The following is a 21,473-nucleotide window of genomic DNA, read 5'->3' as shown; positions in this document are numbered from 1 at the left end:
AACTCATCAGGCCATGAATCTTGGCTCATCTTCTCTTACTTCTGAAGTGTGAGGAAAAGAGAAATCCTTACATGCTCCATTTCTTCACAATGTCAAGAACCACTGATTTTATGCTAAAAAATTTCTAGTTGTTAAAAAGGACTAAAATGACCTTTAGGACCACCCAGAAACACAGTAGAAAGTCAAGTTAAGATATTGAATGTATATTGAAATGAACGATGAAGTATGGACCACAGAATATTTAATAAAAGCCTCTAATAATGGCAGTGGATTACATCTGCTGATTTTATGTGATGGAAAATTTTTAATATTAATTACTGAGAAATGGAGGATAGGGACTGTTACCTCTTTTGGGCCATAAACCCCTTCAGCAGACTACTGATGCTAATGAACTCCTTCTTAAAATATTTTGCATGCATAAAATAAATAAACAAAATTACTTGTTATTCCATTTATGCTTCCCTCCTGAATTCTAGATTCCAGGACAATCTTGTTGTTTTACAGTTAGAGAAACAAAGGACCAGAAAGTAAAATGTGTAGTGCATATACTGCAGCCTCAAAATAGAAACACTTTCCTGGCAGAAGAAAACCATGCTGTGGTCTAATACAATGAAGGAATGTTGTTTTAAGCCAACCCATATTTAAGAAGATTTAATAAGGATGGTTTAATCTTCCTTTTGCTGTTATGTGAGAACAGCACATACTTTACCCTTTAAACCTCTGTTTATACAAGAGATTTGTTTGGATTACAAGCAATAAACTCTCTAAATGAAATACCTGAGCAATAATCACATCAGGTTAATGAGCTTTAAAATGCATTCAAAAACCTGGTATAAAAATCCTGCTCCTAATAAAAATCTTGTTTAAATTCCAAGTAGTTTAAACCAATAACCTAAAATACAATTCTAAGGATTGAAATGGGATTCCTATGCCACATTTTCTTTAGAAAAGAAAAATCACAACATGAATGTAGATATAAATGACTAACTAGCAAAGGGTGAAGGACAATTATTCAGATTCTCCTAAAACCACTAGGAAAATCTGTAGTCCAAGTCATGGTGAGAAATGATTGTTCCTTTAGAGAGGGTGATTTAGATGTCTATCTCTGATGGCATAATGCAGCAGGACATATGAACACCCAGGTCAGCCCTTGGTACTACAGTGATAAGTTAGACAAACCAGGAGATGAGAGACTTCCTCCCTTTCTCACATCCAGATTCCCTATGATTCCAATAGTCTCCATCTTGCTAGTATTACTTTTGGTCTATAACATTCTCAACATGTTTGACCAAAAGCCTCTCTCCGTTTTTTTGGCAAAAAAACAGATGCGCATGTGCACGCACACAGACACACACACATAAATTCTAGGATGACTCTCAGATACTCTGTGTCCAAATAGCTATTTATAACTTAATTAAAGAAATGCCCAACTGCCTCCCATTGATTGATTCTGAGCACTACTATCTCCCCTGAACCTTTTCTTACAGACAAAAGGAGAAGGAGATTTTTAAAAATCATGTCCAAGTGATAGATTGTTCTGCAAAATCCTTGTGATGGTCTCTGGTGGCAACAGGACATTCTTGGCAGTCTAGCGTTTCTAGCTCACTGGGGCCTTCATCCACCCACTTGAGAACTTGACACAAGTAAAGGAGCACACTGAGATCTTTTCTGCATCTGCATGGTTATTTTCAAAGTCTTTCTCCACTTTCCCTCAGCAGCCTAAATGTAACCCAGCATCATTTTTAAACAGACTTATATAATGGTTATTTAAAAGGACAGAAAGAAAACCCCAAGATGTGGTTCCTTCCTTCAAAAAACAATCCAGTAACTCTATTCTAATTAATACACCCTCCAAAACAACAACAACAACAACAACACACACACACACACACATATATATAGAAGCAATGCATGATGTCCTTAAGGACGAAGCTGAGTTATTCTATTACAACACTGGTATCTACTCTATGGCAGCAAAGTGCTCCCATACACATTATTAGCTCATTTGACTCATCTAGGCTCTGGCAGATAGATCAGGCATTATTAGACCCATTTCATGGATTGGAAAAAGCTTAGAGAAGAGGAATGACTTCACTAAGAGCTGAGACTAGAATCCAGGTTTGTTTGTTTTTTTTTTAATTTAATTTGGTCTGTCCATAACCTAGAGTCAAATGACTCTGTGCTAGAAATTCACTAGCTCAAATGAATGGAGATCTGTGAGAAAAAGTGTAGATTCATAGAGGAGGTAGGATTTTCATTAAGATCCAAAGAGAGGAAAGATATGGATAGAGTAGAGAGGGAAGGAAGAGGCCACTACAAGTGCTGTGTGTTTATTGGCTTGGGGGTGGAGCAGAGGGAAATGAAGAAGCCTAGGTGGGCCAAGAATTGCCTGGTTGCACAGTGCCTGGGGCATCATTCGCTACTTCCGGAGGTAATTCTCTGAGAATGGTGGCCCTGGAGCACAGTTTCATACACTGCCAAGTAAATAGTGCTCAGATGCCTTGAAAGATAGGGTGAGATAATGAAGGACCTTGAAAAATATCTTCTCTCAAAGATGGTTGATAGAGTCGTAGAGAGTATGGAATTAGCCCACAGGGGCCTAAAGTTCTAGTCCTACATCTGTGTGACCTTAATTAATCTCCTGTACCATCTTATTTCTTTTCTATAAAAGGAAAATGTCAGACTAAATAATTTCTAATCTTTTTACCTTGAAAGGCACCTGACTTATGGTGAAAAAAAGAAAAAAAAGTAGGAAAGAACAGAAAATTCGGGAACATGGGCGACATAAGGAAAATGTATATAAGTAATACAGAAATAGAGGATGGGTAGGCATTGGAAGGTTCTGGAATGGAAGAGGACTACTGGAAGGACCTCCCAGTAATCTAGGAATGAGAACATAAGGCTAGAAAAGGATGTTAGAAATAGAAAGGAAACAATAAACAGGGGGAGCTATTTGTGAAGAAAAATCCAAGAACATTTGGCTACTGACTAAATTGAGTAAAGGCCCCAAAGCATCATTTCCAAGTAGCTGGAGGAGTGGTTACCCCATGTAAAAGGAAGGGAAATGGTAAGAGACTTGGTATAAGAAGAAAAAAATTCCACTTCAGGCTTGTTGTGTTCGGCTGACAGTGAAGCATCAAAGTGGAAAACACTCATACCCATTGGGGAAAAAAGGAACAGGAAGTCATGTGAGATGACAGAACTGGAGATAAGTGAGAACCATCCGCTCAAGGGAGATGATTAATGTTCCTGAGAAAACAAACATGAAAACCTTTATGATGCATTAGCCAAAAAGTGTTTTTCAGTTTTATAGTTAAACAAACAGCAGCCAAGAGATTAATAAAATGACCTCACTTTTTTTTTAGAAGTGTTTTGAATGGAAGCTAATTATACACTTTAATAATTAACATTTTAATATTTTAGAAATGTTTACTACAGAAACTGAAGACCGAATTTAGGTCCCTTGGCCTTTTGAAATGTATTTTTCTGTATTCATGTCTGTCCTATTTGAGTTCCTAGTTTATCATTGTGGTGGTTTTATACTGTGTTACCTCAACTAAGGTGGACCTACATTTCCCAGAATTCCCTTCCTGTGCAGTTCTGGATGAGAGTTGAGATGAGAATCCTGTATCAATTTAGGACCAAAGTGACACATCAGCCCTGGACTTGCTTTGGTTGCCTCTAGCCATGATTACGGTCTGCATACCATGTTGCTCATCACTGGCTCTCTTATCAATGTTGGGGAGCAGGGATTGTGGCTAGATCTCTTCCTACATCTTCTCTAAGTCCCAGGCCAGGGAGGTACATTGTTGGATTTCTTGGAGAAAAGTGGCCATTTTTCTGCAACTGGCCTGAAACCTGGGACCTGATGTGGGGAACGACAGATGCAGACTGCAGTCTCTTCTCATGGACTCTAGTTTGTTGTAGCAGATTCAGTGCTTTTTCTTCCCTCTGCTTTGAATCCTGTTTTCCCTCTGTCTGCAGAGACTCTAGGCTACAATCAGATGCATGGGCAACAGTCTTCCAAGGACATCTTCACTAGCCTTCCTTTGTGTCCTGATCACTAAGTTTTTGCTTTTCCTCTAGCTGTCCTGTTCTAGACCTTGCTTCCTTGATTTCTTCCACAATTATGTGATGTCTATTCCCTATGAGAAATCCCTTACCATATTACCCACAGTAGCTCTTCTGGTGCAATTGTTCACGTGGTTACATTTACCCAGGCATTTCCCTACCCAATCTCCCTTGAAGTGATTTTACCTAGTGTATTGTACTTATTCTAAAGGGAACATTAGCTACAACCAAAGAATAATAACATTTTAAAATGCATCTTAATAATTTCAGATAAACATTGATAGACTAGGAACAAATATTAACATGAGGACTTCAGGTGCTTGACACGGGGCATTTACCAGCACCCAAGCTCCAGCTGGTAAGTGATAGAGAAAGAAACTTCTAACTTGCTTAAGCCATTGTTATTTTGGTTTTTAATTTATATCAGCTGAGTCTAATTTTTAACAATACTTACATTCAACATATTTGAAATCAGGTTCAGTTATCCAAATAAATGCACATCAAAAATTCTCTTCTTATCATTATACTTCTCTTTTTTCCTATAGTTCGGCCTTTAAAAAAAAATGCATACTCAACCTATCAAAGCTGCAAAAAAAGAGCAGTTGTGTCTCTACCTTGCAAAAAGTACAGAGCGGCCCATGTGATAGCCTGGTGAGTATACAGTGACAAACTACTTTTATTCATTCTTACTTTCAATGTCTCTTCCAGGAGAGGGCTGAACTAAAAATAATTAACAGATAATGTTTGGATCTGGAATGTCTAGGCCCCTGGGTTAAAGGCTTAGACAACAGCCGGGGTGCTATGGGAGGTGTGAACCTTTAGGAGGTGGAGCCTAGTGGAAGGGAATGAAGTCATTCGGGGTATGTCTTTGAAGGCAATATTGGGATCCAGGTCCTTTCCTGTCTTTCTCTTTTTGCTTTCTGGCCACCACTATGTGGGTGTTTCCTCTACCACACATTTCTGCCATGAGGTACTTCCTTGCCACAGGTCCAAAGGCAACAGAACCGAGCAACCATGGACTAAAACTTCAGAAACCATGAGCCAATATAAATCTTTGCTCCTTTTATATTGGTTTTTCTGCTCCACACAGCAATGGAAAGGTGACTAGCACATTAAAATTTGCTGTCTATTCTTGTCTTGGACTGGGGAATTAATGTTAAATTTCAAAATACAATAAATGTTTTCATCTATTCCAACAAGTTGCTCAATTTTTTTTGAGGTTCAGTGTCTTTGTTTTTAAAATTCAATGAATATTATTTCTTCACAAGGTAGTGACGAAGGTAAAATGAAGTACTCCAAAATATGTGAAAACTGCCTATCACAGTATGTAACATAAAAGGTGTCAGTACATACTGGTTGACTTTAAACTTTAATCATATTTTTAAAAATTAGAGTAGAATGTTGTTTAAGGAATCCTAGAAGGTAAATAACAAACAGTCTCTAGTAATTGTTTCCAAAACCAAACTAGGTTTCCTGAAAAAGGGAATTCATGATCTAATGCCATGTGGTATCAAGTGATGTGTTAAAAACTGCAAAATTTGCTGCATTTTTTTCAAAAATTTTCAGAAGTCAAAGGCAGAAGACTGGCATGAGATTGAAAGGACTCTAACCATGAACAAGTTGATTCTGGAAATTTAAGATTACTATCATATATATATATATATATATATATATATATATATATATATGCCATGACACAAACTCTTTCAACCTGAGAGGTTCAAAACATTGGGTCAAGAAAATTGATGTACGAGGAAATATTTTTAGTTTTATAATGAACATACATGGAAAAAAATAATTCTGACAAAAGAAATCAATGGATTGATAAACTACTACCTGAAGTTTCTAAAATAAGCCCAACTTACTTGCTCATATAGGAAACTTTCAAAAATAAGATCAAGTTGTTCCTTTGTGTTTGACCTGATCCTCTGATAGACTATGAAGCACTTAAAATAAAAATGTAAAGAAGATGCTTGATCAGATGTCATTAGCTTAAAGTATCAGAGTAGCCACATAAATATCACACAGATATATACCCAAAATATTGAATCCTAATAATGGTATAAATGTATTTTTAGAAGATGTTCATTAAGAATATTTTATCATTGATAAATCTTAAGAAGAAGGACCAAGTTTCAGGAACAAGTCAAAGCAATTCAAGGATAATGGCATGCTAATATTAGTCTGTCTGCCCCACACAACCTTCTCTGGGAAATATGGAGCCAACAGAGGCAGGCCAGCTTTTGGTCACCCACATTTTGAAACCTACAATCAAACCTTGCCATTGTTGATTATACTTGAACCGATACCACTGACTTTGCATAGCAAAAAGCAGGGTTTCTCAGATTTACTCCTCATCTCTTGGAATTTGAACAAATCAATATGTAGAAGCTGAGGTTTTAGAAGTGGGAGTAGAAGCTGAACAATGAAGAGGTAGAATTGGGGCAAGAGAGGCCATATCAGCATGTGCAAGTTTAGTGCCCAAAGATGGAGCAGGCCAACCCCAGTGGATGCTGATTGGAAAAACCTGACTGGATATAGTACACCTGCAATCTGCGTGAGGACAGGAATGAGGCCTTGCTTGCTCATCACCATTTCCCTAGCATTTTGCATGGTTCTTTATTCTTAAAAAAAAAAAAAAAAAAAAAAAAAAAGACACTCAACATATCTTTGGAATGCAGGTAATGAGTTAGCATTGAAAAGAGAGAGCAAGCCCTTACTTGTCCTTCCTTTAGAAAGCCCGTCCAGCAACTGATGCCAGAGACCTACATTTGCCATGAAATTCCTTCTTCAACACAGCCCCTATCTCTTCTTATTCGTCTGAAACTTCCAATGTTTCTTTTTATTTTAGCCAATTTATTTGCCTCCTTGGTTCTTGTCAATAAGTTTCAAAACTAACTCAGTAACAGGGAGAGACCGAGAAAACGGGGGAAAAGGAGGGAGAGGAATGAAAGGGGGAAAGAGAGGAAGAAGAGATGAAGGTAGGGGTGGTATAGAAAAACTGCCTTCAATATTTAGCACTTTTTTTTTTCCTAATGAGGCATTAAAAAGACCTTTCTCAACCACACTACAAGAAGGTTCCAACTTTGGATTGAGGCTAAAAGTCTGCAGAACTGCAACAAACAACCTATTCTTGCAGATCCATCTCTAAAAGAGTTTACTCAAGAAGTGTTTGGATTTTCTTATTGGAACAGACTAGATCTAAAAAATAAAAAATAGAAAATATTCCCTGTTAGCTGCTCATATTGTGTTAAATGGACCTAACTAAACTTCCATTATTCTATTTAATAGACAAGAGTGAAGTGCCCTGAAAAGATTATTGTAGCAAATACAATTTACTCAGAGAAAGAATGCATCCTCTTCTATACTCATAATTTCTCTCTTTGTCATTATTACCTGAATATATTTATCATCATGTCTTTAAGAAAATATAAGCACTTGATTTATTTTGCTTCCACCCACAAGGAAACTTAGGAATGGTATGCAGGAAAATATAATCCCAGAAAACATTGCTTTCATAAAACAATACAATGTCCTTGGGCAATAAATCTCTTTATAGGTTGATTCATACCCAAACAGTTGTATTAAAGCATCCTCATATTTACTTATCCTTTTCAAAAGTCCTGGGCTTTTCAAAAGCAGGTACAACTGACCACATTAGCAGAAACATCAGACGGCCATTATTACCCTTGTCTTGCTTCTAGTACTTATATGTAGCAACATATTATAGCAGTATGATGCTCTGACTAGTTAAAAACAGTACACAGACATTCATAAGGCCAGAGAGAAATGGGATAAAGAATAAAATACTTACTTGGTCCTAGACCAATGGAAAAAGCAGCAATATAAGCAAGCAAGCTCGCTAAGGACAGCCATTTCAAAAATGCTGGGACATCAGCAGGGTCAGTGACTATCTGGTGTTCAGTTTGGCTTAGTCCAGCATTTGGTAAGGGTGTGGAGGTGACCTCCCCTCTCTTATCCATGTCACTTTGCATGGGCATAAGCGAGCCCCTGCTGAGGGAAGTGACCCCTTTAAAGTGATCTCTGAGACTACTGTTGCTAGCTGACAGATTTCTTGCTCCATAATACACAGACTCGTCCAAGGACTGGTTGATAGGACTGTGGTTTCTGCAGATGTTGGTGAAGTTCATGTGAATGTTAAGATTCACAATGCCCATGGTCAACAATGAAGCTGCCATTACAGAGGAGCCGATGCAGAGGAAGGTTTTGCTGCCAACGTGATCTACAAGAAGGGTGGCTGGGATGGTGCTGATGACCTTGACCACCCCAACCCCAGTGGAAGCAAGGCTGGCTGCCTCATTACTTTGAAAGCCAACAGACTTCAAAACAGTTGATGCATAGAATAATATGTTTGGCTGGCCAGTGACTTGTACAAAAAATACCAGTGTTAGACCTATCATGATTCGGGTCCTCATGTTGTCCTTGGAACGAAACAGATCCCAAAAAGTATACTGATATTCATCTTTCAAGGAAGATTTAATCACGGTGAGTTCCTCAGTTGTGTCTGAGATGGCTCTTAACCTTCCAAGAACTTTGCTAGCAACTTCTTCTTGTCCTTTCATCACCAGAAACCGAGGGCTCGGAGGAAGACAGTACATCGCAATTGCTTGCAAAACTCCCAAGGGAATAACAAGACCAAACATATACTTCCATCCATGGGAAACATTGGCGAATGCATAATTTGAAATATAGGCAAAAAGAATGCCGGTGACAATCATCAGCTCATTCAGTGACACAAGAAGGCCTCTTCTGTGTTGGGGAGCAATCTCTGCAATGTACACACAAGTGGCAATGGAAGACAGGGAAATGGAAACCCCTATAGCAATGCGTCCCAATATAAGAACTGTGTAGGACAAACTGAGTATCAAGACCAAGCTTCCAAGTCCAAGTAGACAGGATGACAAGATGATTGCAGTCCTTCTTCCATATCTGTCTATCAGGACCCCTCCTGTGAGAGAGGCGAGGAAAGCCCCAATGAGGAGGGAGCTCACAACCATTTCCTGCTCATGGCAGGTCAGGGCTAGTAGGGTTTTGATCTGGAGAAGAGCCCCAGAGATGAGTCCAAGTTCATAACCCACCAGGAGGCCACTGAGAGCCGCAGTGACCGATGTCAGGAAAGTGAACAGGCTGCAACCTACAGGAGAGGAAAAAACGGACATTTGTTCCAAGTTGTAATTTTAAACATTGTGTGTTTAGAATGGAGACTTAACGTTGTAAACAATGAGTTTAAACACAACTACAGAAAATCATGCACAAACCAAAAAAAAAAAAAAAAAAAGATTAGTTATAGAAGGAATTTTTTTTTTCTTTCTTGTTAAGGAGGAAAGACATGGAGATATTCAGGAAGTCCAGTTTTCCTCTATCAATATCTATCTGATATTGATGTTGTTTTTAGTTAAGAGCAGACAGCCATGTGAGATAAGCAGGTGACTGATGATAAAGACTGAACAAACAAGGATACTGCTTAGCTTGTGCCTTGGCACTGGATTAGAAATTCAGCTAGCCTGGCGCTTCTGGTCCCACTCCAGTTCTCCAAAGACAAACTTCTGAGAGCAAGATGCGGTGGGTAGGAGCCTTTAGAAGGGCCACAAGCTCCCTGCGGTACACAGGGACCAAATGAAACTAGCCTCCAGAACACTTGCCCTCCTGTCTCCCCAGTCACATGGGGCTGTAACTGGCTTCGCTGAGGCACAGGAGGATGTTGGGGCAGGGAGTGGAGGTGGGATGGGAGGTGTGTAAAAGCCTTCACAAAGTCAAGGTTAGAAGGAAATGAATGGCGGGGGTGGGGGGGTGGGGGGGTGCAGGATAGGGAACCAGCAATATTCACTATTCACTTTGAGTAAGAAGGAAAGGGAATGAATCAGGGAGAACTTTCTTTTTTAATGTTAACATTCGAGGGAAAAAGGTCAAATAGCGAACAGTTATTAATTTCTGTTAGTAGTTGCATAGGTGCTTGTTATAAGTCAAAATAAAACCCAAAATTTTTAAAAGTGGCAAAGAGAAAAGCATATAAGCACAGGAGAGGGCAGTTTGCAGGGTGCAGGACGGGAAAGCTCTGGCCATGTCTTAGTAACTGTCAATGACCTGCACATCATGTGTGGGGCTCAAGAGGGGGCTGGAGAGGTAGCTGCGATATGGAGAGTGAACTTGTATAGGCAGGGAGGGGACACTTCATGTAGACCTTGAAGGTCACAGTGATACCTTTTCATTGTATTGTATTCCAAGTATAATAGGTTCAACACCCATTGAATGGTTTCAAAACATTTCACACTATGGATTTCTTGTTTTCCTACGTGCTGCTGCTTGGAGAGTAGCTCTTCAAGGGGCAAGACTGGGGGCAGAGAGAAGTATGTTGTCTTGGTTTTCAAAAGAGGAACACTTAGACCTGGGTGTTCAGAGTGGAACTGGAGACAAGGGGACAGATATAAGACTTATTTGTGAGCTAAAAATGACTATTCTTGTTCATGAATTGTAGATGGGTGAATGTTCTGGGACCCAAGATGGCTCTGTGCTTTGAGCACAGTATTTGACTTGCTGTCTGCAGTACTGTATACCACATGGGACGATACAACACCACAGGGAAGAACTGGGTGTGTGTGATAAAAAGAGGAACAAACATCAAAAGTTACACTTAGGACTTAACTAAAATGCTTTGCTTGTTTTACCTGGAAGATATTTGGGTACGAATGTCCAGTAGTGGATGTTGGATGTACAGATTTGGAGTTGAAAAGGCAGATCAAAGCTAGAGATATATATTTGGGAGTCAGAAATAGGAAAATGAGTGAGATCACTTAGAATAGGGGAAAAGAATAAGCAGGATTAGGACTGAGACTTGGGGTATTCTGACATTAAAGGAAGAGGATCCAGCAAAGGAGGAGGGGAAGAAGCAGAACATGGGCCAGAAACAACTGCTTAGGGCAGACAGTCAGCAGACCCATTTAACCCTGCCTTGGAGGAGAGGAGAGTGTATTTTGGAAATGTTATTCTGCTCTCCTGGAATAAGCAGGTCAAATGAAGGTGATCTAAATCTCTTCTCATCACAGATTTTCCAAGGTATTTTCCATCTACAGGGTCCTGGTAATTGCGAAATTCCAAAATTCCATAAATAGAAACCAAAAAAAAAAAAAAAAAACCACTGAGTATTTAGATAGAGGGGTAAATAAGAATGCAATAATTCTTATTAAATAAAACTGATTTGTCAGCATTAGACCTTTAAATTAAAATTAAATCAGTAATTTCTTTAGCTAACCAGAAAATAAATATTCATCATCATATTATAACAGGCTAAACCATGTATATAGATAGTGGTAATAAACAAATGTACCCCTTTCTCCCAAGAAACTGAACTACCCGATGATATTTCCATTATCTATTATTTATCATGTACTGGTTTTAGATGCAAGATGACTTTGAAGTTGTCTCTTATATAAAGTACTTTTAGGCCATTCATTCGGGATCATTCAGGCCTTCAGTTTCCACATATTCTTTTTCCCATATAGTCTTAAAACCCTACTAACAGCTCCTCGACCACAGAATGAGTAGGTAGAATATTCACATTTGGAAAAGAATATTTTATTATTCTTACCTTTACTTACTACTCCTTTTATCCCTGATTGGTATGTGATTCCTGTGTGTCTTTGGCAATTGGTAATTGGATATTCTGATTGAAGAAATTTTGGAGCTTGAACCCCTTGGAAGACACATTTTTAAGTGAGGCATTGGAAGGCCATTTGGAGTGACCAAGGGCAGCCAGGGTCTCTGAATTAAGGATACAGGGAAATGAATCCCAGAATGACTGTGTAGTACAAGATTGTCCTTGCCACCTTGTCCATCTCCTTCTCCTTCCCCTTCCTTGCTTTCCCTTTTATTAGATGAGAAAGAGCATTTCTTTCAATGGAAAAAAAAAAATAACCTCCTTAAGTTTCAAGGATTCCTTCCTTTGATGCTCTATTATCATATCTTGGACAGGGGTAGGGGAAGTAAGTTAAAAGAATGAGGGTCACAAAGCCTGCTTCCTATAGTCTGGGGGAAATTACCTCCTGAGAGAAGAGGGATCTGGCTTCTGCTGCTGCTTTCTGGACTTAGGTCATTTGCCTAGTTCTTCAGCCAGGGCTTGTAGGACACTGACAAACGGGGATGTGTGCAAAGGGTCTGGAAGCCATCCCAGTTTGTCAGAGTCCCTGAAACTTAACACTGAGCCACTCCAGAGACATAATAAAGCTATTTCCAAATAAATTGGTATGAAACATTTTACCTTCAATGTTATGTAACCGATTACTTTCTTATTACCTGTCTTTCTATTTTACCTATCTCTAGACCTATGAGATTGAAAAGTTGCACTAGGACATTCTATGATCTTAGTCCCAGGTGGAGAGCTTACCAACATGCTGTCATATGCCCTAGAATTAAACTAAAGCTTTAGTAGTCTGAAGTCAAACACTCTGCCCTCAATGCTATTTCACTTGTGGCCTTGCTTCATTTACATCCCTGTTCTCCCCAAAAGTGCCATAGGGAATTCTCAGCTATTCATGGACATCACCAAGGTAGAACTGTCTGGTGCCCATGGACTGTTTGGTTCTGCTCATTCTGTATCTTCTGGCCACTTGGCTCAAAGACCACTCACTGCAATAGGAAAGTCTCCAGCGTGCCTCTGAAGGCAGTGACCTCGCTTCACTAAGGTAGTATGAAGATGTGCTCACAATCGAGAGGCATTAGGCAATTCAGCGGTGAGACCCACAGCTGAAGGCACAGGGGGCAGCACCGGCCATGAGATTGCAGCTCTGGCTTCCACAATGGCTACATTGTCCCTGCTCTCGGTGAGTCAGATGAAACTCCAACTGGAACCAGCACTCAACACAAAAACGCTTCATTTTGCACAATATTTGAGTTTCTGCTTGCTTTCTCCTTCCCTTCTTCCCCCATATGCCTACCATGGTGTATGGACATAATGGGCACACAATAAAAACTTGCTGCCTGACTAAATCCCGCAGCAGGCTGAAAAGCAGGCACACACAGGTTGCTTTGGCAGGCAGCCAGGTAATTATGCATACAGCTTGACCAACTATGAATGCTTCACAAATTTTAAAGAACCCCCTCCCCTTCATGTTTTGTTAAAACAAACAAACAAAAAAAAAAAAACTTGCAATTGTCCAAATAGCCTTGCCGTTTATGTTCCCCCCATTTTTGGCTCTTTCTCCCCAAATACCTTTGATGTCAACTCATCTTTCAGCAGCTATCTCAAGCACCACCTTCCCCTAGAAGACCACCCTTAGTCACATCCGGGTCCTGCCCTGCTATAGTCTGCTGTGTGGCTCCCAGCCCCTTTGCGTTCCCTCTGTGCACAGGCTATTTTCAGAGGGCCTGTCCCATGGTAAGGCACTCATTGATGGACTTATTTGCCTTCACTGTTGACAGAAAGTTCCTTGAAGGTAAAACTCTGCTTTATGTGTATCTGTGTTCTCACCTGTAATCATTTGGCACAAGGAAAATGGCCATTGTTTGTTGAGTTAATAACTGAATGAATAGGAACACTATTCCAGGGTACTTGGTCCCCACCTCCCACAGCTGTATTGTCAGACTAAGGTCAATACATAGTATTAGGTAATGGCGGACCTTAGTCTGATGATACTCAGTGTTTAGCAGTTCCCTTTCAAGAGCCAGATTTTCAAGCTCCACATCATTGTACACATACCAGTTCTTGGGCCCATCTTCACCATTTTCTATTTCCAGAAACTTCTGCATTCTTTCACTTGTGCTTCTCATCATGCTGCCCCTTGCCCCCTCAACCCCATACCCCAGTGTCTTCCGTCTTCCTCCACAGCCTGGGGAAACCTGATTCATCTTTGAAGATCTAGCTCTAATATCCCCAGCTCTACAAAACCTTCCAGACTTCCCTTCTTGGGTTAGCACTGATCTCTCTCTCTCTCTCCTCTCTCTTGCATCGTATGACAGCAACCTGGATTATATTAAATTATTTCTGTCTCCTGCCTTAGATTGGGAACACCTTAAGAGCAAGAGTGCATATCACAGGACATGCTCAGGAGAGGCTCTAGGATAGGCCATGAAGGAGGTGTTCTGGCTTAAAAAACTGCTCTGACACAAACTCCCAGAGGACATGTCTATGGAGAATGTGCTACAGGGTTTCCAGCCCACCAATGGTCCAAGATGCTGCCTTCGGGCCCTGGACCACATATGGTGCCCCATGTATAGGTAATATTAGGCTCTAGCCTTTACCTAACAATTATCCCCACCCCTTCTCTGGACACCAGTCTTCCCTCTAACACACAGTAAAACTCAGGTCAAACAGAAATTTGGCTTCCCTCAACACCAACTATTGTTTGACATTCCAGAAAAAATAAACTTAAAAAAGATAGGCACCTTCCTTTCTACTTTCCTTCCTTCCTCCACCTCTCTTTTGTTCCAATCCCAGGTTTTATTCAGAGTACTTTCACAGACATACTTTCACGAAATTAATAATTTTCTACTTCTATTGGTAGGAGAGGTCAGTCTCAAGAGTGGACAGTGTTTCAGTTCGTGTATCAGTACTTGCCTTCCTTTGGCTTTGTTGTTGATTGATTCATTCTCTCTCTCTCTCTCTCTCTCTCTCTCTCTCTCTCTCTCCCTGCATGACTATCTGTATAGACTTCATTCTTTGCTTTCTTTCTTTCCTTTGCTTGCTTTCTTTCATTTACAACTTCATCAGGATAAGTCTGGGTGATTGTTTCCTCTAAATTTTTCTGGTATTTGTTGAGTTCTTCCACTCAGGAAAAAAAAAAAAAAAAAGGTTTTCTGGCTTGTGCAGTGGCACACATGTGTAATCCCAGCTACCTGGAAGTCTGAGACAGGAGAACTGTGAGTTCAAAGCCAGCCTCAGCAACTACGAGGTGCTAAGCAACTCAGAGAGACCCTGTCTCTAAGTAAAATACAAAATAGGGCTGGAAATGTAGCTCAGTGGCTGAGTGCCTCTGGGTTCAATCCACAGTATCAAAAAATAAAAAGTTTTCTAATTTTTTTTTTTTTGTAGTATTTTTGGTCCAGTTGTTTAGGATTAATTATTTATATGTTCCTTTCCTTTTTCATATCTATTCTCTTGACCTTTTCATCTACACTCTAGAACAGTTTCTCATATTTATCCTCCACAGCACAGATTCGGGACAGTTATTCTGCTTTTGTAATTTTATTCTCGTCCACCTGTCTTGTAAAGCTCTGTTTGCATCGCAGTTCTCAGCTAGCGCTACCTTTGCCTTAATTTATTCTTCATTATCAAGGTTGCTATGGTGTGGATGTGGTTTGTCCCCCAAAGGTTCATGTGTTGCAGTTCTTGTTCCAGTGTGGTGATATGGAGGCGGTGGGAACTTGGAAGAAGTGGGCTCTAGCAGTAGAGGTTAGAAGTCATGGGTGCTGCCCTTGGAAAGGAAGGAGGCTTCCTGGAGTGAGTTCTGGTGGGAGTGAGTAGTTAAAAAAAACTTGAACCTGACCCCTGACTCTTTAGATTCCTATTTAGAGATGTGATCTCTTCCTCCCACCTGCCATTGCATTTTGGTCCCCACCAGTGACAAAACTAATGCCTCCCCAATTTTGAACTTTCAGCCTCTAAAACTGGGTGCGGTGGCACACACCTATAATCCCAGGGACTGAAGAGGCAGAGGCAGAAGGATTGCTAGTTTCAGGCCAACCTGGGAAACTTAGCCAGATCCTGTCTCAAAATAAAAAATAAAGAGGACTGGGGATGAAGCTCAATGGTAGGGTAGCTCAGCCCTCAGGATTTAATTGTTGTAATAAAAAATAGGCTAATACAGATGTCCTACATATTTTTTCATGGGAAGAAAGAAAATAATTTTTAAAAAAATTATATTCAAAACATCTGAAAATTCAATATTTTCCATTTTACTTGAAACGTACTCACCAATAACCAGATCTGCTGCAATCTCTTTACCCTCAAGTCAGATTTGATATTTTTGACTATAAGAACCCCCAAACCTTAAAACAATGGCATTTATTTGAATTACAAAAGACCATCTTGGATTTTGTATCTCTAAGGAGTCCCATTTACCCCTCCTTCTATTCCTGCCTCCTCAGAAGGTTTCTTTTGTCCCCAACTTGTCACCCTATTTGCAAGTGGCTGCCACAGCTCCAGGAATAAGGTTCCCATACTACCAGAGTCAAAAGCAGGAGATGATGGAAGAAGGCTCAGTGCAGGTGCCTCTCTCCCTGTATCAGGGTGAGGCCTTTCCAGAAGGACCCTGAAAGACTTACTCTAATGTCTCATTGGCCTACCCCGAGGGCCACTGGTCAAACTTGGCTGCAAGAGGGACTGGGAAGTGCTTACTGAATCTTTTAATTACCAAGATAGGAAAGGCAGAAAATCACAAAGGGGTTAGAATGGCTGTTGCATAGCCAGCCATAAACACACCTGACTCTGGTTGCAGTTAGAAAGTCATAGATCTGACGGCCTGGGGATGTGGCTCAAGCGGTGGTGTGCTTGCCTGGCATGCGTGCGGCCCGGGTTCGATCCTCAGCACCACATACAAACAAAGATGTTGTGTCCGCCGAAAACTAAAAAATAAATATTAAAATTCTCTCTCTCTCAAAAAAAAAAAAAAGTCATAGATCTGAAACTGGAGGCAAAATATGTGCACAGCCCTGGCCAAATTTTAGATTCCTAAAGCTATTTTTTCTAGTGTGAATCTGCTGGACCAAGAAAGATTATTTTGGGGGGCTATTTTTTAGTCTGATTATGAATAGGGTATCTCATTCCTGGATCATTAAAAGCCATCTATAGTTCTGCACTTATGAAAATCACTATGTGAAAAATTACAATTTGTAGAATGCACTAGTCTAGTGGCTTTTCTGGGCTTGATCCCTTCTTGACACTGATTTTATATTCCAAAATTCAATGAGCCAAAGCCTTTCCTATCTAGTCCGAGTTTTTGAAGTCCTGAAAATTTTTTACCTGAAGAGACACAGAAAGAAAAGTAATATTGACAGGATGGAATGGGAAGAATTGGGCTTAGGCAAAAACCTTCCAACCCTTGGAAAAGGCAGCTTTAAGAGTCCTTGTGGCTCAGCGGTAGAGCACTCGCCTAGCACAGACAGGACCTGGGTTCTATCTTCAGCACCACGTAAAAATAAAGGCATTGTATTGTGTCCATCTACACCTAATATATATATATATATATATATATATATATATATATATATATATATATATATTTTTTTTTTTTTTTTTTTTTTTTTTTTTTTTTAAAAAAGTCCTTGGAGCCGGATGCGATGGTGCATACCTGTAATCCTAGCGGCTCAGTGAGGCAGGAGGATCAAAAGTTCAAGGCCAGACTCAGTAACTTAGTAAGGCCCTAAGTAACTTAGCAAGACCCTGTATCAAAATAAAAGTATAAAAAGGGCTGGGAATGTGGCTCAGTGGTTAAACATCCCTGGCTCAATCTCTGATACCAAAAAGAGAGAGAGAGAGAGAGAGAGAGAGAGAGAGAGAGAGAGAGAGAGAGAGAGAGTTCATAGAGATATCTTCCCTCTCCCTGGCTGGTCAAAGCTCTGCACCTGTCAGATGGGGATGCACCATGAATCTTTTGGATATTTAACAATTTACTGCTTGATCTTGTAGTTAGGGTCACATCTGCATTTCATTTAATGTTAAGTCCTAACTCACTGACAAATAAATACTTCTAACGTTTAACTCTAGTTAAAAGTCAAGAAGGGTCTTGCTAAGTTACTTAGGGTCTTACTCGACTTTCAATTGATGATTAAGAGACGTTGAATCAGGATAATAAACCAGCAGCCATCCTACATAGAGATACCTTTGGTATCTCTAGGATGGAGAGTCTTCATATGTGGAACCTATGGCGAGCTATGGACATTAAAAAATCCATGACAACTTATAAAGTATCACCATGGATGATTCTTCAATTCCAGAAGAAGTGGTAACTTACTCTTTTATATTTCAAAATTTCAAATGTATATAGAAGTAATAAAAATTCAGTATGATAGTAAGCACACAGTAGCTTTCTGTCAATCTGTATTTATTTTCTAATTGGTAACTATGAGACTGCAAAGATGATAATGGGAGAATTTGAAGTTGTTTTTCTATTTAAACTGCTTTCCTATTTCTCAAAAATGTTTGAGAATCACCAACCTCATGCTTTTAGAATTCTTCAACTATGGAAATAAAATGGAAGAACATAAAACCATAAATCCTGTAGATTTACAGTTCTTCCTTCTAGGAAGAACGCTGTATTTATTACAATTAATGTTTGGATGTTCATGTGGGATGCTAAGGCAGAAACTCACAGGGCATGTTCTTCGTGAGTGGGTAGACTCAGGGAAGAAAGAAGGGAGAGGGAGAAAAGGCTGAGGGGCTTTACATAATACAGAGGGAGAATTTTTGAGAGAGAGTGAGAGAAAGAGGGAGGAGAGAAAGAGAATGAGAGTGATATCAATAAAGAAAAGTTAAAAGAGCTCAGAAACAGGAGAAATGGAAGAAAAGGTCAGGATAAGTTGTCAAATTGTGTGGATGGGGATGGAGAGAGAAGCCTAGGGAGCAATGTAGACTGATTTTAGGAAAGTGACTTTATGAGAAATTTCCTCGAGGGATTAAAAAACAGAAGTTTAAAGAATGGGCCCACCTAATAGTCCCTTGCAGTATAGCCCTTTTCAAATCATTAGTAACGATCTGCAAAGATTGGGTTTGGGACTGCAAAGGGCAAAGGGCTATAGTCTACTTATGGCTTAGAATGGGGTTAAGGGGAAAGACCAGTGGCAGGAAATGAAGGCAAAAATCCAGAGAAAGCAGAGGGAGGGTCCAGGAAGCATCCGAAGAATCAGCACCTCAGGTGTACTGGGCACCACGGGCTGGCAGAGGCAGAAAAGACTTAGGAGGCATGTGTGGGTTTAACCACATGAAGGCTGAAGCCATTTATTTGAATATTGAAAGAATGGTGACCCTTAGAGCTGCAGAATTTGGAGGCATGTGGTGGGATTTTCAATGAAAACTCAATTCTGTCTCTATACCATCACTTGCAGCAGCTCTCTTGATTTCTCTAAACTGATATGGTCTTCTTCCCAGGAATTCCTGTTTTCATGGTCTGCTGCAGTCTGGCTGGGCACAAAACAACCGAGCCGCCACAAGGCACAAACAGGAGAATCCGAAGTTGGTGATTCTCAAGGTTCAAATAGGAACTACTTTATTGCCCGAACTCCACCGGCACTCCCTGGGAACTCTCCCAGCTCTCAACCAGGCTCCCGGAGAGCTCAACGGGAACTCCCGAGAACTCAAAAGTAGCGGGCGCCCCAGGCAGCAGGAGCCACCCTATTGCCGGACAGCAGGGGTCTATATACAACTGAATACACAGCCTGTTTCAATCCAGCATCATCCAGTCACAGCAATTATACGCAGCTTAACTTGATTATCATCATCTTAATGGCTCGCTGGCGTCAACTCTCAACCACTCCTTCTGGCAAAATGCCAGGCGCAATCTGACTTGGCTGTGGCTCTCAACAATGGTCAACACCCAGGTCTCTCAGCATGGTCCCTGTGTACAGCTTCAGATTCCTTGCTGTCCTCTTTCTTCATTTTACATTCTGTGCTCCCATCCTACCAAAATATTTGTATTTCCTTGAACATGCCGTTCTCCCTTCTCCAAACTTGTATATATGCTATTTTCTCAGCTTAGATAGTATGTAAACCTATTGGCCTCAGTTATACTTCCTATTTTTTTATTTGTTTCTTTTTGATCATTTTTTAATATTGGTTCTTTTTAGTTAAACAGGACAGGAGACTCCATTTTGACAAAGTTATACAAGCATGGAATATATCTTATTCTAATTAGGACCGCATTCTAGTGGGCGTACACAGTGGTGGGATTCACGTATGTATTTTCACATATGTATGTAGGAAAATTATGTCAAATTCATACCACCGTCTTTTGTATTCTTATCCCCTCTCCCTTCCCTTCATTCACCTTTGTCTAACCTACAGAACTTCTCTTCTTCCCCTCCCCTCGACCTTTATTGTGATTTAGCTTCTACATATCAGCAAAAACATTCTACCTTTGGTTTTTTGGTATTGGCTTATTTCACTTAGTGTGAGAGTCTCCAGATCCATCCATTTGCTGGCAAATGTCATAAAGCCATTCTTTATGACTGAGTAAATATTTCATTGTGTATATGTAACACAATTTCTTTATCCAGTCATCTGTTGAGGGGCACCTAGGTTGGTTCCATAGCTTAGCTATTACTGACCTGCTATAAACATTGTTGTGGCTTCCTTTGCATATATGCCAGGAAGTGGGATAACTGGTTCAAATGTGGTTCCATTCCTAATTTTTTTTGAGGAATTTCTGGACTGCTTTTCATAGAGATTACACCAATTTGTAGCCCCGCCAACAATGTATGAGCATACACTTTCCCCCACATCCTTGCCGAGATTTATTGTTACTTGTATTCTTGATTGTCATTCTGAGTGGAGTGAGATGGAATCTCAATGTAGTTTTAATTTGCATTCCTCTGATTGCTAGAGATGTTAAACATTTTTTTCATATATTTATTGACCATTTGTATTTCTTTGTGAAGTGTCTGTTCAGTTCTTTTGCCCACTTATGGAGTGGGTTATTATTATTATTGTTGTTGTTGTTATCATTTTGGTTTAAGTTTCTTGAGTTCTTTGTATATCCTGGAAATTAATGCCCTATCTGTGGCACAGGTAGCAAAGATTTTCTCCCATTCTGTAAGCTCTCTCTTCACATTTTTTCATTGTTTCTTTTGCTGTGAAGAAGCCTTTAAACTTGATGTCATCCCATTTATTGATTTTTTTTCTTGTGCTTTAGGAGTCTTGTTAAGAAAGTCAGCTCCTGAGCCAATATGTTGAAGTATTGTATCTACATTTTCTTCTAGTAGATATAGGGTTTCTGGTCTAATGCCTAGGTCTTAGATCCACTTGGAGTTAATTTTTGTGCAGGGTGAGAAATAGGGGTTAACTTGCATTCTATTACTTACGGATTTCCAGTTTTCCCAGCACCATTTGTTGAAGAGACTATATATTTTTGGCACTTTGTACAGTATGAGGTGACTGTATTTATATGGTGTTATGCCTTCTTGACTCAACTTAGTCATATTGTCTTCCAAGAGGCTTCAGAAACTGGCCAGACTCATTCCTCTGTGCATTATCATGGTATTATGTATCTGACCAACTCCTCCATTGTAGAATTCCTGAACTCTTCCCTCTTTCCCAGTTTTTAATCAGCATCTGCAGTTCCTGGATGTCTTTTTTATTTACCATTGGGCCCCAGGACACAGCATCATATCTGATTCCTAGTAGATTCTCAATATTTGCTTCACTACAGAGATATAGTCTGATAAATATGTTGTTAGGC

General features: G+C 39.9%; 1 protein-coding gene across 1 annotated transcript in view; it reads right to left on the bottom strand.

The window, feature by feature from the left end:
* The window catches only part of Slc2a12 (solute carrier family 2 member 12), a 53,515-nt gene that overhangs the window by 24,685 nt on the left and 7,357 nt on the right, over window positions 1–21,473 (bottom strand). Inside the window, exon 2 of the mRNA XM_076858233.1 lies at window positions 7,886–9,226. Within this exon, the coding sequence (XP_076714348.1) occupies window positions 7,886–9,226 (1,341 nt within the window). The remainder of the gene's footprint in view (window positions 1–7,885; window positions 9,227–21,473) is intronic.

Source organism: Callospermophilus lateralis, chromosome 6 (genome assembly GCF_048772815.1).
Source record: "Callospermophilus lateralis isolate mCalLat2 chromosome 6, mCalLat2.hap1, whole genome shotgun sequence".
Lineage (NCBI taxonomy): Eukaryota > Metazoa > Chordata > Mammalia > Rodentia > Sciuridae > Callospermophilus > Callospermophilus lateralis.
The sequence above is the reverse complement of the archived record's forward strand: the minus strand, read 5'-3'. Positions and strand labels throughout refer to the sequence as shown.